Here is a 16,232-nt window from a genome sequence, read left to right on the forward strand (position 1 = left end):
AGGAGATCTAAAAATTTGAGTTAAGTGGTTGTCAATTATGGGTAGAATGGTGAATATTGTAGGCGTATGAAGCGATCACTTAATGAGCCTAAGACAGGTCATAAGCCTTGTAGATACCCAGACCTCCATATTCTTGTTCACCTATATTGAGACGTCAAAAATTACAAAATCGTAATGTATGTTATATTACGGAGATCGTTCGTAATATATTATATATAATAAAAAACAAAATTATGATTTTGACGGCTTGAAAATAATATTCTTTCATGGAAGTAATATTCCCAAGCTTTGAAATAAAAAAATAGAGTGATAAAAATGGAGACGACTGACACGTACATATGCTTGAGAGCGTACGCGGGAAAACGCACTTATGAACAAATGTAATATTACTATACGAGGCCCTTATAACCTTAACGCGACATGTGTATACATTTACGGGGTGACAGTTGAAAATATATGCAGAGGTAGTTGTCTCCCGATCACAAAGAAGAACGAAAAAAAAACCTATGACGTCAGACCATTTTCTTTTGCGCGGCAATTCGAGTGACTAAAATTCACTAACAAGATTTTTTAGTGTGTCCAAATACCTATTCGCAAATCTAGATTATCTCCAATTATAGGAATTATTTTTCATATTATTTTTGACATCTCATCAGAGATGAAGAAGAATATGGAAGTATGGCCATTTACGGGGCTGACGGCCGTCTTAGGCTGGTTAAGTGATCACTTTACACGCGTGCATCAATCATGGGTAGAATGGTGAATGATGCACGTATGTAAAGTGATAAAGCCTGTAAATACTTAAACTTCCATTTTCTTCTTCGTCTAGGTTGAGATGTCAAGATGTCAAATGTATGCCTTAAATTAGTTACTTGAGCCAGCCAATGACAGGTCATAAGCCCTATAAATACACAGATTATCAGATTTTCATCGTATTACTTGTTTAATAATATAATTATAATTCTTGTAATACTAATACATATAAAAAAATAATAAACCATAGATTTCGCCGAAGAAGTATCAAATAGAACATTTTTTCAATTGAAGCATAAATATAGCTTCCGAAATTTAATTAGTGTGGTTGTCAATCATGGGTAGAATGGCGAATATTACACGTGCATTAAGTTTTCACTTAAAAGAGCCTATGACAGTTCGTAAACCCTGTAAATACTTAGAATTCCATATTCTTTGTCATCTTTGTTGGGATATCAAAATGAATAAAAAATATTATGATGATACTCATAATTTTTTGCTTGAATTTTACTTTACGTCGTTAAAAATAAAAACCATAAACGTCATTAAATTATATTATTTATTGATTCGGCATTAACTTTGTGGAATGACGTATTGATTATTTAAAAAAAAATTAAACACTTGAATATACCACTTTAATGAGTTTATTTATATATGCGACTAGTTTCGAAAACTTACAGATGTTTTCATCTTCTGGTAAAAAATATTTTTAATCTAAAAATTAATCTAGTTTTAATTTTTACCAAAAGATGAAAAAATCTGTATGTTTTCGAAACTAGTCGCATATATAAATAAAACTCGTTAAAATGGTATATTCAAGTGTTTAATTAAAAAAATATATCATCAATTGATTTCCGTTATCTTTTTGTGGCAATTCTAGCTTATGTTTGAGTAAAATGTTTATAAGAAATTCATCATAAAAAGGTTGTGCAGGAACCAGCTAAGGATAGTAATCAAATACGTTTTGAGTGACATGACTTTAGAAATATGAGTTTCTTTATTCAAAAGGTTGTTTCTTTCGTACAGTCAAGCGTGGTGATCAATATTCACGATGAACTTAATGAATATAACACGAACCTTACACAGAATATTGTACTTACATTACTTATTACTGCAGGGCAATATGTTTACGAGGGTAAGCAATGGAATATTGAAAAACCCTTATATTTTCATACTAGGGGGAAATGTGTTAGCTACCGAGTACACGACACACAACTCATGCCTTGGAAATAATATATTGCACCCCCAACACTGGAAATAAATCGAAACGCAAGGTAGTGGAAAATGCGGGGTACATACTGCAGAAGGTACCTTAGAAATGTGGTGTAAAAGCTCTATAGATTCGTAAATTTTTTGCGTCGGTTCACGTCCATACATCATATATTTTATTTAAATTTTGTACTGACATTTCTTGGTGGAATTACATTTTACAAAACAAAATAGCAACTTTGTAGTTTTTTACACTTTCATTTTATTTTATCAGACTGGTGGGTCGCTAGATAAAATTGTACATTTCATACACAACAAAGGTTGAAAACTACGATTTTAAAAAATATTTATTCTGACAAAATGAATTTACATTGAATGAATTTCTCCACTTCATTAAACCGTAATCCGCCCCAGATGGTGCATAGGGCACTGCATCATATAAACGCAGTGATATCTTGATCGTTAACAGATGAAGGAAAGGTGTTTAGTCCTCCGCTTCAGGTACCAGTCCATGGTTATATTGCAGATGAATTTAAGCATTGTATTTTGAATACATTATTTATGTAAATTTTAAACATCTATGTAAACTCTAATAAAATCAAAATTATCTTGTGCGTAATGTGACTTAACCTTGAACCAATAAAAAATACAATAGACAAAGAGAAAAAATTGGAATATCTCTTTCAAGTTATTCATAAATTCTCTTTGAAAATAACGTAAGACTTCTAACAAGACAAACAAAACGACATCTTGGAAAAGGCATGTTTGATTCAGTTTTTAAGCACATGCGACCGCAATATGTTGAAAACAATAATGACTTAACCGTAAGAATGCTGTGAATCGATATATCGACTCTGGTATACAATGATAAAAGAGCGGCCCGTCGATATACTGATTTATTCCATTTCAAATTGAACTCATTTTGAGTGAAAAATAGAATTACAGTTATTGTAAAAAAACCTATTGTTTTCACCCTTACAATGTCGGGTTTATCCAACAGCGATGTTGGAAGCGATCGTAATACTCAAAATGGTGATAGTGACGATGAAATGAGAATGTTTACCAATCGAAGGATGCTTACCATCGAGAGTGAAAACTCACGGGACGAGAAAATTTCAAATGACTTTAACAAATCCTTCTGGATGAAAATTTTCTTAAGTGACATTTTTTGAAAGTAGGTACTATCTATAAGTATGTTTATAACAAAATGCTGTGTTTTTAGTAATTTGAAATGTTCTCCACCAACACCAGCCAGAAAAACAAAATCGGTCATTATTCGAGAAAAATGTTGTTGATTATGGATAACTTTTGCAAAAAAATCTTCAGCAATTTTAGCAGACATAAAAGAAAAATAACACTTAAACGGTTAAATATAAATACACGACATTTTTTATTGCGTCGAAATCTTTATTCACAATTTGGACACACCTAAAAATATTCTGAATAATGTAATATTTATAATACAATCATTTTAGCATACATGAGAAAAAATCTCAGCACTAAAACGGTTGGGTAGGATACAAAAAATGGGATCCAATTCAAACTAATTTTTTGTTCTGACTTTTCATTACAAAGGCCAATTTTTTAGATGTTTTAAGAGTTCGGGTAATAATCCACGAGCAAATGTTCAATTTCGCGAATTAAGAGATAATCCAGAAAGTAATTAGCAATTACGAACTCCGCGACGTCCCTACGATCTGGGAATTGAATATTTGGCCAGCGCGAGTAATGCCTTGTAACCTAAACGCCCGAAAAGTTTATTGTAATGCTACGTAAATGAAATGAAATTAATGTTCCCGGGCTTATATGCCCGAGCTCTTCCTAAGGGATTAGAAGTTATTTACAAATTTCCTTCAGTAACACAATGGCCGGCACTTAGCATTTAGAATAGAATTCACCAGAACGCCAGTCTTTGTTCCGAATCGTATATTTATTTTGAGCACGAAAATTTGGGGGGGATATTCCGGAATGGAAATTATCGCCATTTTACATTTCGATCGTGGGCATGTCAAAACCAAGCATCGACTTTCCGACTAGCAAATGAACAATGCCCTGTTATGTAATACAATAAGCGCCATTTTGTAATTACTCGTAAATGTTCGCGCGCGTTCCGGAAACGAATTCGATGTTCGAATTCATATTCATGAGGGAACAAACGACTTTATGAAAAAATATTCAAATTTGAAAAGGAACCCGAGCCATTATAACTAAATATCTATGACACTCTTTTTTTTTCATCGTTCACATTGTGTAATTTTTTTTTTTAATTTTAAATTTGTTTTTATTGATTTTTTATTTACATAAATTATACACATATATTTAAAAGAACAATTATAAAACATTTATGAAATATTTTTTTGCCGAGACCCACCAAGCCACCTTGTGTGTCTTGTCGGTAGAGTTCACCACATTAATAAACGCTAATAAACACTTATTCGTGACTACCGGATTCAGAATAATCATTCCATCATCAGGTCATTAAAATGAAATTGTTACGGTCTGACATTTAAACAAAGAAATAATTTAAAGTGGTATTACCAGAGTGAACGATGAATGATAAGGAGAGTGTTATATTACCATAACACAAAGTTAACAGTGCTTTTAATATAAACAAAATATAATAATCTATGGTTTATATTAATGACATTTTTATGTATCCAAGTAGGTACCAAGAATTCATATTTCAAAGTCATATAATATATGATCCATCTCAATTCGTTCCGTGATTGTGTTCACAATAGCCATCTATGATTGGATTTATAAAGTTTTTATTTGTCAGAAACCCTTTTATAAGATCTGAACCCGGATTATTTGACATACTGAGAAACGCCTGAAAACCTGATTTGCATTTTTTTATGCAACCCTTATTTTGACCATTACAAAATTTTGGGTGTGTTTGTGTAACAAGTATTTGGAAACACTCAAAATGTTGTGAGTTTAAGGCTGAGATCTCATACGTTCAAATTCAGAAGGGGATCGGCTGCGCTAGGGGGCTAGACGTGTTTCCGCGCGTATTTTTTCATTAATTCTTCTTCTCCGTCTTATTCCTCATTGCTGAGGGTTGTGACCCTTGCAGAAGCAATGACTCTTCTCCAGTTATCCCTTGACTGCGCTGCACGTAGCGCTCCAACCACTGAGGTGCCTGCTGCTGCCTTAATTTGATCGGTCCATCGTGTGGGGATCTTCCTCTCCCTCTCTTTCCCTACAGGCTACCGATCACAACTAGTCGTTCCAGGCTATCCTCATTGCCACGCGCAACGTGTCCAAAGAACTGGAGAATCCGTCGGGTACAGATATTGGCCAGAGTCAAGCAATCTAAGCGTAGTTTTCAGTAATATGTATTATATATTGGAATTTGTTTTTTATTAGAACATATATTGAAAAAATATTTTTATAATGTTTTTTAACTTCTTACATTTCAATAACTCTTTCAAAACCATATATTTATTTCGAAAAATACTTATTTTTTCAAAACAAAAACCGCGTTTTAACCTGTTGGGGCGGGACGCATAAATACGTTAAACGTAAACAATATCGGGTACGGGTAGGACATATAAATACGTCCTTGAAATATATGTTTATTGTATTATATATGTATATGGACGTATATTTTTCGAACAACAAAGGTAATAGTCATCCATACATCCCTCACTCCTTTCAAGAACGTCATAAATAAAAAATCATCAATTTCCAGTTGTGCACGTTTTAAAAATGCCCAGAAAATGTACTATATCCCAGCAAAAGAGTCATATTTTTAACTTAATATTAACCCGCTACAGGGCAGAAAGTGTTGTTGTTGCATTTCGAAGAAAAGGTATTGTTTAATTATTTTTTTGAATGAACTAAATATTTTTCAAATGGAGAAAAAACGTTCAGTTTTTCCTAAAAAGATCTGTTGCACAGTAAAAAGTTCAATAAGTTGGCTTGATATTTATTTTTAATACATTGTATTATATTTTTAAACTTTAAAAACGTTCTTCTGAAAAATCAAGTTTTTTGATTAATGACGTTCTTGAAAGGAGTGAGCGACATGTCTCGACATGAATTTAAGACACGAAGTGAATCAGTATTCGCGCCCGTTACAAGTTGCGTAATTGGACAGCGGACCGCCCGGGTAACAGGTTAAGTAAAAAATTCAATAACGTCAAATATTACCTGGATTTAAAAAAAATTAAGTAGCGATTTATTGGGCCTTAATAATTCAATTCAATTTCATACAACAATAAACATTACAGTATTGCGTCATCACGTATTTGAAAGGTTGTGAAAAGTTTGCGGGAGAGCTGTCGAATCCAGTGCGTACATGTTTTCAATGACGTCACTTCCTCGCTTTCAATATGAAATGCGTCAACAGGGTGCGTAAACTGCGCAATAACAGTACGAAGACGCAATAAGGGTTTCAGGTTTTGCAATTTTTATTATTGTGGAAAAAAAATCGATGACGTCACAGTTGATGACGTTATACTCGATGACGTCACCGATTGGTCGTTTTTCTTGGATTTAAAGTACAGATATTTCATCCTTTATTTGTTTAATTCTGTACATTTCATCATACCCCGTACTGAGGGTAGATTACTTATTTTAAAAAAAAAACATGAAAAAAATTCTTTATGACAAGCAATGATGCGATGTATTTCAGATATGATTACGGACGGATTTCGTTACATGAGAGAGAAGAAAGATATGACGTAGAGAGAAGGGGAAGGAGAGCTTTACGTTCCGGCGTACGTTCAGTATTACCAATTGAAGCGCCAACAGTGTAGACAGTGTAAATTTTGACAGAATATTTATAATTCAATTTTTTAATCGTTAAATTGGCTTTAAGACGATCTCCCTTCTCTCTGCCTTTTACATTAAAACTCTCTTATATTTTTTTTTGTAAGTTTCACTTATAACACGGATTTTTTTTCATTATTATAAATGTCATGGCACCTTACAAGGGCCCAGAGCGGCAGTGTATTTAGCTTTGAGAAAAGGTGTCTGCGAATAATTTTAGGCGTGCGGTGGTTTGACTTTGTGAGGATTTAAAAAAAAAATTATGTTTAATTGAAATATTTTTTTTTTACAAAATACATATTAAAATATACAAATTAGTTCGTAAAAATACAAAACATTGAAAATATAACGTTTCTAACTTTCTAATAAAGTAGATCCTTGTGTTTAGAGAGGGAGTTCGTTTTACATTTTTTTTATAAACAAAGCAAATTATAAGAAAAGTAAATTTAATGAAAAAAAAAAATATTCCTCGGTGTGGAGTTTAGATTGAGGCGAGTTTTATATGTTTTTTAAATTTAGTTATAAAGGTTTGATAATTTTTTATGGATTTTAAGTTTTCCGAAAGTTTATTAAGTTTTTTTTTTACCCACGTACATATAATGATTTAACGCTGCTGTTGTTTTACATTTGTGCAATATTAAATTGACTGAAGAGATAAGAAGTAGGACGTAGCAAATCTTGGTCACAACTGTCGTCAAGAAAAGGCGATTCAGTTAGTTTGACCAACAGGTTCGCGCCACCCAGGACGACCACTGATGACAATTCGTCGGCAGTTCTCGTCAGGATTTCGGAACGCGGATCTGACTCGAAAGGATGCAAAGGAGCTGGCAGCCGACAGAAAAGCTTGGAGACAGTTTGTGGACTCCACATGCCCCCCATAGGGAGCGGATATGGTTTCACTTTATTTTATTTTATAAATGCCGGTATTTAGTTGACCTTCCCTTAGATGGTGTATATTCGATAAAACAGTCCCATACACGAACGTACTAATATACACTTTGTATGTAAATAAGGCTCGATAAAATATAACGTTAAATATTTGGCACAAAAGAAATTGAATATCGAAGGCAGCTTGACTTAAGGTCCACAGTCTACAGAATGCCATCTCCCTCGTTCCACTGCCCCCTACATCGGAATGAAAGGGATGCCGGGAAGGATAAGTCGACTACCAAATGCCAACCCTTAGCACTGTTCAATTTTATTGGAAATCTTGACATTTCATAAAGGCGAGCTCTGAGCAAGGGTTGCGTAAAGGGTTTTTATTGAATAGCAAAATATCACTAAAAGCATGTGTAGTTCCGTATATTATATTGTGGACCCCCACCCTCCTTTACTACCCCCCTTTTACGTCACCACTCTAAAGTATTGGCTTATTGTAACCCATATTAAGACAATTTCAATTTATTGTATTCTCATATCGTAGTTGTACAGGAAAAAGTGACCAATTAACAAAACGTGAAATGTTCAGGACGGCCTGAGTCACTCTTGCTTGGCAAGAAAATAAACATCAATGCAGTTAGTCATTTTCACCAGTCAATATATTATACAACCAAGTTTAAAATCCTTCGGGTTTTTTTTCAGAGCAATATTAAGCTAGTAAGATTTCAAATAGTCAATGATCACGTTTTTGTAAAAAAATGCACTTGGTCACTTTCTCCTGTATGACTACGATATATAAATCTAATGATAGTAGGTATGTGGTAGCTTCGATCATTAGCACGCCAAAGATTAACTGGTCTAAATGTTGGCCGATGAATCTCTTAGGTCTCCGGCGATCCCTCCGACGAATGTGCGGCAAAGCGATATATGATAGGTGTTTGAATGGTGGAAGGAGCCCAAGAATTTTACGATGGAGTTCTTAGGAAACCAAAAGAGGTGTCGGAAGAGCCGAAAGAGATGGTCTGACGACATAGTCGCTGTGGGGGGTAAAAACTGGCTGCAAGCAGCAACCGACCGAAGGAAATGGAAAGAAAGGGAAGAAGCCTATATCCAGCAGTAGGCTCATCAAGAAGAAGAAGAAGAAGTTCGAATGGTTATATGTATCAGGAAAGAATACAAGGCTGAGATAAGTATAATTCATAAAATTAAGTAAGGCGTGTTGAGAAGGTTTGGGCATATGAATGGAATGATTGAAAAAAGTACAATTAAACAAATTTATGAGATGATTGTAGTTAGAAATGGGAGTAGAGGAAGACCGAGGAAAATTTGGCGTGATCAAGTATTTCAAATGCTTGAATTGCTCGGTCACGTCAGGAGTCGGAATAATGAGCGAGTATGTTTGAGATGCATGAATGTGGAAGAGTCAAAGATTGTTTGCAAAGACAGATTGGTGTGGCGTTCTATTCTCTTTGCCTACCCCTACGGGGCGTCGACGTGATTGTTAGTGTGTTACTTTTTTATTTGATTTTTAAAGGTGTTTCAACTTGATATGAAATATGTATTATTTTTCAATTTTTTAAGAAAGAAAATGGAAGTCTGAGCATCCCAGAGCTTACGGCCTGGCATTTGGCTGGTTTCAGCGATCATTTTATACTTTTGTGTAACCTTCACCATTCTCCCTATTATTGAAAATCCATATTGAAATATCATCAAGATTGAAATTGAAGTTTTAAAAAAAACTTATATTACATTATTTTTTTGGATTTTGTATATCATTTAAGTTTTGTACTGACATTTCTTGGTGGAACTGCATTTTATAGAATAAAATAAAAACTATGTAATTTTTTCCACATGAATTTTATTTGACTAGCAACCGGGTTTCGTCGTAACCGACATCGTCAGACTGGTCAGTACGCTGGTCAAATAAAATTCATGTGGAAAAAAGTAAATAGTTGTTATTTTAATCTATACTTGTACATCAATTGATTTGGAAGTATGACTGACATTAACGCCACCTGTTAAGAAATTTGTGAAGAATATAAATATTACTTGCTCAATTTGAATAAAAAATAATAAAATAATAAAACCCTTATCCGCACCCCAATGGTGCATAGGGCACTGCATCATATATACGCAGTGTTATCTTGATCGTTTACATATGAAGGAAAGGTGATCAGCCCTCCGCTTCAGGTACCAGTCCAGGGTAGTATTGAATAAATATTACAGTGAAAAAATGCCTCCGTAGTGTAATGGTCAGCACGCTCGGCTACCGTTCTAGAGGTCCCGGGTTCGATTCCCAAGGGGGGTAAAATAAATATAAGTGATTTTTCACTGTAATATTTATATTTATTCAATTTGAATAAGGGTGACTTATTATTCGTAGGGGTGAATAATCCAGTGTCTGATAATAATAAATTGTTATTTTTTTAAATTTCAATTTGTGATCAAATTGCTTATCACTCAAGCGCCTAATTGAATACACGGGGTTCATATTTAAGTAATCGAGTTATTAACTTTCAACCCCAAAAGAATTAACGGTCGATCCGATAAAGACGGGTGCGGACTTTAAGAAAGTTTGAGAGGAAACTCCTTTATATTTTCGTCGTAAAACAGCGTCGAGGGAATCCGACGGATTGGAGTCCGGAGATAAAAATGAAACACCCCTTGGGAACAAAATCGGAAAATTGATGTGAGATGCAGAATTTTCAATCATCGTTCGAACGACTAGGACTTTAATCTACAGCATGTTGTTTTATTTATTAATACAATTTTATAATTATATTATTGATGAGTAATAAATAAGTTTTATTACTAATTTTGTTTGCATTTCACTTCTCATAATTTGATGTAGATGATGATGATGAAAACATTTATTATTTTTTTTAAACCCTAATAAATGAAAGTGAAGCATAGTGATGGCAAAAATGATGAAAGTAAACTGAATGCAGTCGAAATGCGTTCCTTTTCATAATTTCAGAGAAATGTGAGACCAAATGAAAAATATGTTCAGATGGTGAAATAATAGAGAATGCAAGGCTAAGATAAGCATTATCGTTAATATTAAGAAAGGTGTGTTGAGATGGTTTGGACATGTAGAACGAATGAGTGAGGTAAGAACATTCAAACGAATTTATGATGCGAATGTAGTAGGAAATAGAAGCAGAAGAAGATCAAGAAAAGCTGAAATATTATAGTTTAGTATGTCAAATACTTGAAAGTGGTCTGGTCAGGAAACAGAATATTTTATTTTATTTTATTGGAAAACTAACAATATATTTAACAAAAATAACACAATATAATAAAATTAAAAAAATAACATTCCAATTAGAGGTTTTCACTTAAGTAATCTAAAAATAAAAATAACTGTCATGTATATAAAAGTATAACTTTGTAATAAACTTACATTAAATGTTTTTATCGAATAATAGAAATTTTCTTTATCAACTAGTCAAATAGACATCAACAATATTTCTCTTAAACGTATTAATAGAAACATTATTCATGTCTTTTCGACGGGTATGTATGAGAAGATGCATGAAGAGTGTTTGCAAAGACAGAAAGGTGTGGCGTTTTAATCTCTCTCCCTACCTCTGCAGAGAAACGGCGTGATAGTTACTTAGTAAGCAAACTTGATAGATATTTATGTACATAATAAAATCATGCTGTAGACCTTAATCACATAAGTCATAGGCACTATCCGTTCCTTGTGACGAGACTTCTAAAATAAGTATTTCAGAAGGATTCAAGTTTTTCATTCACACACAGACGTTACTCTACATCTCAAACGATGCTCTGAGAAAAGCAGTAATCTTCAAAACACATATTTGCCTTATGGCTCAGAACTTCATACATACTTTGAGAAATAGCAACGTTTCCTTACGACAATTTTACATTTTGTTCGTCAGCTTACTCGATATGCCAATCATTCAAAGTACCTATACAAAAGTGAACTGATTTATTTTAGATTTATTCTGTAAAACTAGTCAAGTTTCAAAAGAAAACATTTTAAAATAAATAACTTAAAATAATAAAACTAGAACATTGTTTTTCTTCACCTTCAATCCCTTATCCGCACGCCAATTGTGCATAGGGCACTGCATCATATAAACGCAGTGTTATCTTGATCGTTAAAACATGAAGGAAAGGTGATCAGCCCCCCGCTTCAGATACCACCAGTCCAGGGCAATATTGAATAAATATTAAGAGTGAAAAAAACACTTTTATTTACTTAAACCCCCCCCCTGGGAATTGAACCCGGGACCTCCGGAATGGTAGCGAAGCGTGCTGACCATTACACTACGGAGGTGAGTGGAACATTAGACACTTTTATTTATGGTACTTTTTCTTACTTTTTCTTACTATTTACTTTTTGTTTCGACAAGAACCTTGTCATTTAAGGGATGGACATGTAAGTTACGTTTTAAGTTTTTAGTTTTATAAAATGTGCCACAAATTATCTACAAAAAAACTTTAAAACTTATTTGTTGTTTTTAAATAAAGATTTCGTTTAATGTAATTTAGACGTAAACAAATCTATTATATTAGCATTTCAACAAAGATGAAGAAGAATATTGAGGTCTAGGCATTTACAGGGCTTATGACCAAGTTAAGTAATCACTAAACACGTGTAACATTCACCATTTTACAAATGATTGACAGCTAAAAAAATCAAAAAGTTGAATAAATGTAAGCTGTATGTGATAACCCAAAATGTTTTTTCACAATAAACCTTATACGCGATATCTATGCCTAAAAATTGTCACTTAAGCCAGCCAATGATAGGTCGTTAGCCTTAAATACCCAGGCTGTCAAATTCTCATCAAACTATTTATTTATAATATAATTGTAATTCAAAATATTTTGGAAAAATCTAACTAATATAATTCACAATCTTTCAGAAGAATACTGAAGGTCTTCTTCATCTATATTGAGATATCAATATAAATAACTTCCAAGCCGGAAACCCAGATTTGTGAACAAATATTTAGACACACTCAAATACAAAATAAATATCAGAAGATTACAATACAATATAAAATTATAGAAAAAAATGCTGCAGCTTTCGGAATATACGTAATATTTCTTTCATATTTCGCTCACTCCTTTCAAGAACGTCATAAATCAAAAAACTTGATTTTTCAGGAGAACGTTTTTAAAGTTTAAAAATATGATACAACGTTTTAAAAATAAATATCAAGCCACTTATTGAACTTTTTAGTGTGCAACAGATCTTTGTAGGTAAAGCCTGACGGTTTTTTTCTCCATTTGAAAAATATTTAGTAGGTATATCTACAAAAATAATTGAACAATACTTTTTCTTCAAAATGCAAAAACAACACTTTCTGCCCTGTAGCGGATAAATATTAAGTTAAAAATATACCCCTTCTCCAATTTATCACAGCTTTTTATCGACTGCGCTTCAGTTTCTCTAAGTACTTATCGTGTCTCACATTCCATTCAAAGAAGAGATGTCATTTTGCGAGATAATCTAACCTAACTCACAACTCTGTCGGGCTCTTAGTATTATGCCATACCTACACATCCACGAACGTTTAGGACAAAAGATGTGACACTCTAAAGACTGAAGAGTCCTCTGGCACTGTTTCAAAGCAGGGATGGTTTATTGTTTTAAAGGACAGGCCGAATCGATTTTACTGGGACCGACAAGGACCAAAGCCACAGTCTGAAAGAAAATCGGGAAGGGTGGAAATAAAGAAAATTCAGAACTTTTATATTTTTTAACAAAAGTGTTAGTAATGTTAGTATATAACTACTCACCGAGATTTTTATGTTAAAATTCAGTAGTTTGCAAACATTTTTTGATGGAATCAAATTGAGTATATTGCTCACTCCTTTTAACAACGTCATATATAAAATATCGTAAATTTTCAGTTGTGCATGTTTTCGGAATGCCCTGAAAATTTACCATATCCCAGCAAAAGTGCATATTTTTAACTTAATATTTACTTGCTACAGGGCAGAAAGTGTTGTTTTGCATTTTGAAGAAAAGGTAGGTATTATTGAATATATATTTTTTTATATTCTAAATATTTTTCAAATGGAGGAAAAACATTGAGGTTTTACCTAAAAATATTTTCTGCGCAGTAAAAAGTTCAATAAGTGGCTTGATATTTGTTTTTAATACATATTATAATAGTTTTAAACATTAAAAACGATCTCCCTTAAAAATCTTTTTTTTTTATATGTGATGTTGTTGAAAGGAGTGAGCGATATGTTATATAAAAAAGATAGTTGTTTCATCTTAAGTTTAGACACCTATTGTATTAAAATTCTCTACAGAAGGTAGTTCAATAAATAGGTTCCGTGTATAATTCCCCGGTGCAGACAAACACCAAAAAACAACGGCCCAAGTGTCATGAAGTATAATTAATCTCACTAAGTTACCAGCGAGCTTCAAAGTAGATCCCGGACGGTTTTAATAATTTAGTGTTGTATAACATATTACTTATTTATCACTAGATGCGGAAGGGTACAACAACAGTTTGCAATTAATCAGGGGCAGAATAATCGCCATTGTCCCGAACCGGAGCTGTCCAAGGCAGACGGGGTGGTTTGATGCCTCGTTGACGGTTGGTTTTAATATTCGCAGTATGTTTTTGTCAGTTTTCTTTTATTTTTGCAAAGAGAATTTAAACGATAAAAAAACTAGCAAAAATATTTTGTAACGTTCTATTTTCTCTGCCTACCCCTGTGGTGAAGCGGGGTGATGTTAGTTAGTTTTTTTTTTTAAATTAAAGTATCGAAAGGCGATACAAATTAATGTCGGTACCTACCCACTGATATCACTCACACAGTAACTGTAAAATATGAAATGTACCGTTGATGTGCTTAAAATATTTTAAAACTGAAAAAAACCTAATTTATTGTTAATTTAGATAAAATATTGAAGCCTCTTCATCTCTTTAATTTGACACGTTTTGGCATTGTATTCGTATAACGATATTATTCAAATTGAATTACATAATATATTAATATTATTGTTGCGTTATTTCTCAATTTTACAGGTTTCAGTTCAGTGCCTAAAATAATAAAATACAACATGTTGTTTTCATATTTGCTTCATTCTATACCAACCTTAGTTGTGTTTAATGTTATTTTTTACTGTCCCTTTTACTATGTTATTCCTTTAATTATAATAAATTATGTAATTTATATTTCAAGCACTAACTTTGTGATTTTCCATTTTATAATTATAATGTTACTTTGTTTTAAAATCACTAAAAATATTTTATTATAACTTAATTATAATATCTACCGGTTTCGAAGCTAACCGCTTCTTTATCAAGACTAATTAATACAATTAATACACTATCTACTTAAACAAAATTCTAAATATTCTGACGGTTAGGGAAAGAAGCTTGGGTAGATCTCAAGTGGCTTTTTTTTGTGTTGATTGTCCTACCAGACCACGCCGTGGCGTAGTCGGGTAGACGCTCAAATGCGAAACTGGCATTGCGGGTTCGATTCCCATCAATTGCAGAATGAATTCAAGAAATATTCATTTTCAATTGGTCTGGGTGTTTGTAATATATGTTTCACATATGCCTTCCCTTTCCTTACTATCTTACCTGCCGATAAGCCTCTAAAATAGAAGCTTCGCGGGTTATTCCTTAAATATGTAATGTATGTATGTTTGTTAATATTTTTAATTTTATTGGGTTGAATATTGAAAGCTGACCGCATTCCCAGATCTGATACAGAAGCATCTAGGCTTCTTGACAGACCCTCTTTTGCAAAGCAATTTTTTTTAAACTAAGTTGCGAAATTTATTAGAAATATGAAACAAAATTGTATCCCGATTTTACTGGGTTGAATAATAAAGCTAGTGGGGTGGGGGTTCGTCTACCTGCTCGTTGGCCTGCATGGTGATGAACTCCCACTTGGCCTGCAGGTTATAAGCCCTGTGCGTTGAATAGTAAAGCTAGTGGGGTGTGGGTCGGTTACCTGCTCGTTGGCGTGCATGGTGATGAACTCCCACTTGGCCTGCAGGTTATAAGCCCTGTGGGTTGAATAGTAAAGCTAGTGGGGTGTGGGTCGGTTACCTGCTCGTTGGCCTGCATGGTGATGAACTCCCACTTGGCCTGCAGGTTGCGGCGCAGGCCGGCCAGCGCCTCCGCCTCGTACTCCTCGAGCACGTGGCGCTGCCGGTTGCGCTTGCTGCGCTTGCACAGGTATACGGCGTACTCCACGTTGTCCGGGTGCGTGGCCGGCGGGGAGGCCGCCCCCGCGCCCGCGCCACCCGCCGCTCCGCCCGCCGCGCCGCCCGCCGCCCCGCCGCGCTGCTGCCAAGGCCAGTAGTACGGCGACTGGGCGGACACACAAACAACAGTGAGAGAAGGTTTTTTTTACTATTGTTCTGAATATGTTTAATTTATTATCATTTTTATAATCTTCAATGTATATCCCTCTTTGCTTTTATTTTTTTACTTTTCTTATTAACTTTGTTTTAAATTATGTTATTTTTGTAGGTACCTTGATAACCTTCTAAAATGAGTTATGGAAATTACTCACCGGGAATATCTACACGAGTATGATACTCTTATGTAAGTAATATATATAAAAAAAAAGAAAAAAAATTCAGCATTGCATATAGA

The 16,232-nt window shown here is 33.9% G+C and overlaps 1 protein-coding gene across 1 annotated transcript in view; it reads right to left on the reverse strand.

The window, feature by feature from the left end:
* Positions 1-16,232, reverse strand: part of LOC148308509 (uncharacterized) — a 164,465-nt gene that overhangs the window by 31,415 nt on the left and 116,818 nt on the right. The window contains exon 5 of the mRNA XM_088261591.1: positions 15,681-15,944. Coding sequence (XP_088117717.1) covers positions 15,681-15,944 — 264 coding nt within the window. The remainder of the gene's footprint in view (positions 1-15,680; positions 15,945-16,232) is intronic.

The sequence above is a fragment of the Brachycentrus maculatus genome, unplaced genomic scaffold (genome assembly GCF_059751285.1).
Source record: "Brachycentrus maculatus isolate JH-2025_06_01 unplaced genomic scaffold, ASM5975128v1 h1tg000159l, whole genome shotgun sequence".
Taxonomy (NCBI): Eukaryota; Metazoa; Arthropoda; class Insecta; order Trichoptera; family Brachycentridae; genus Brachycentrus; species Brachycentrus maculatus.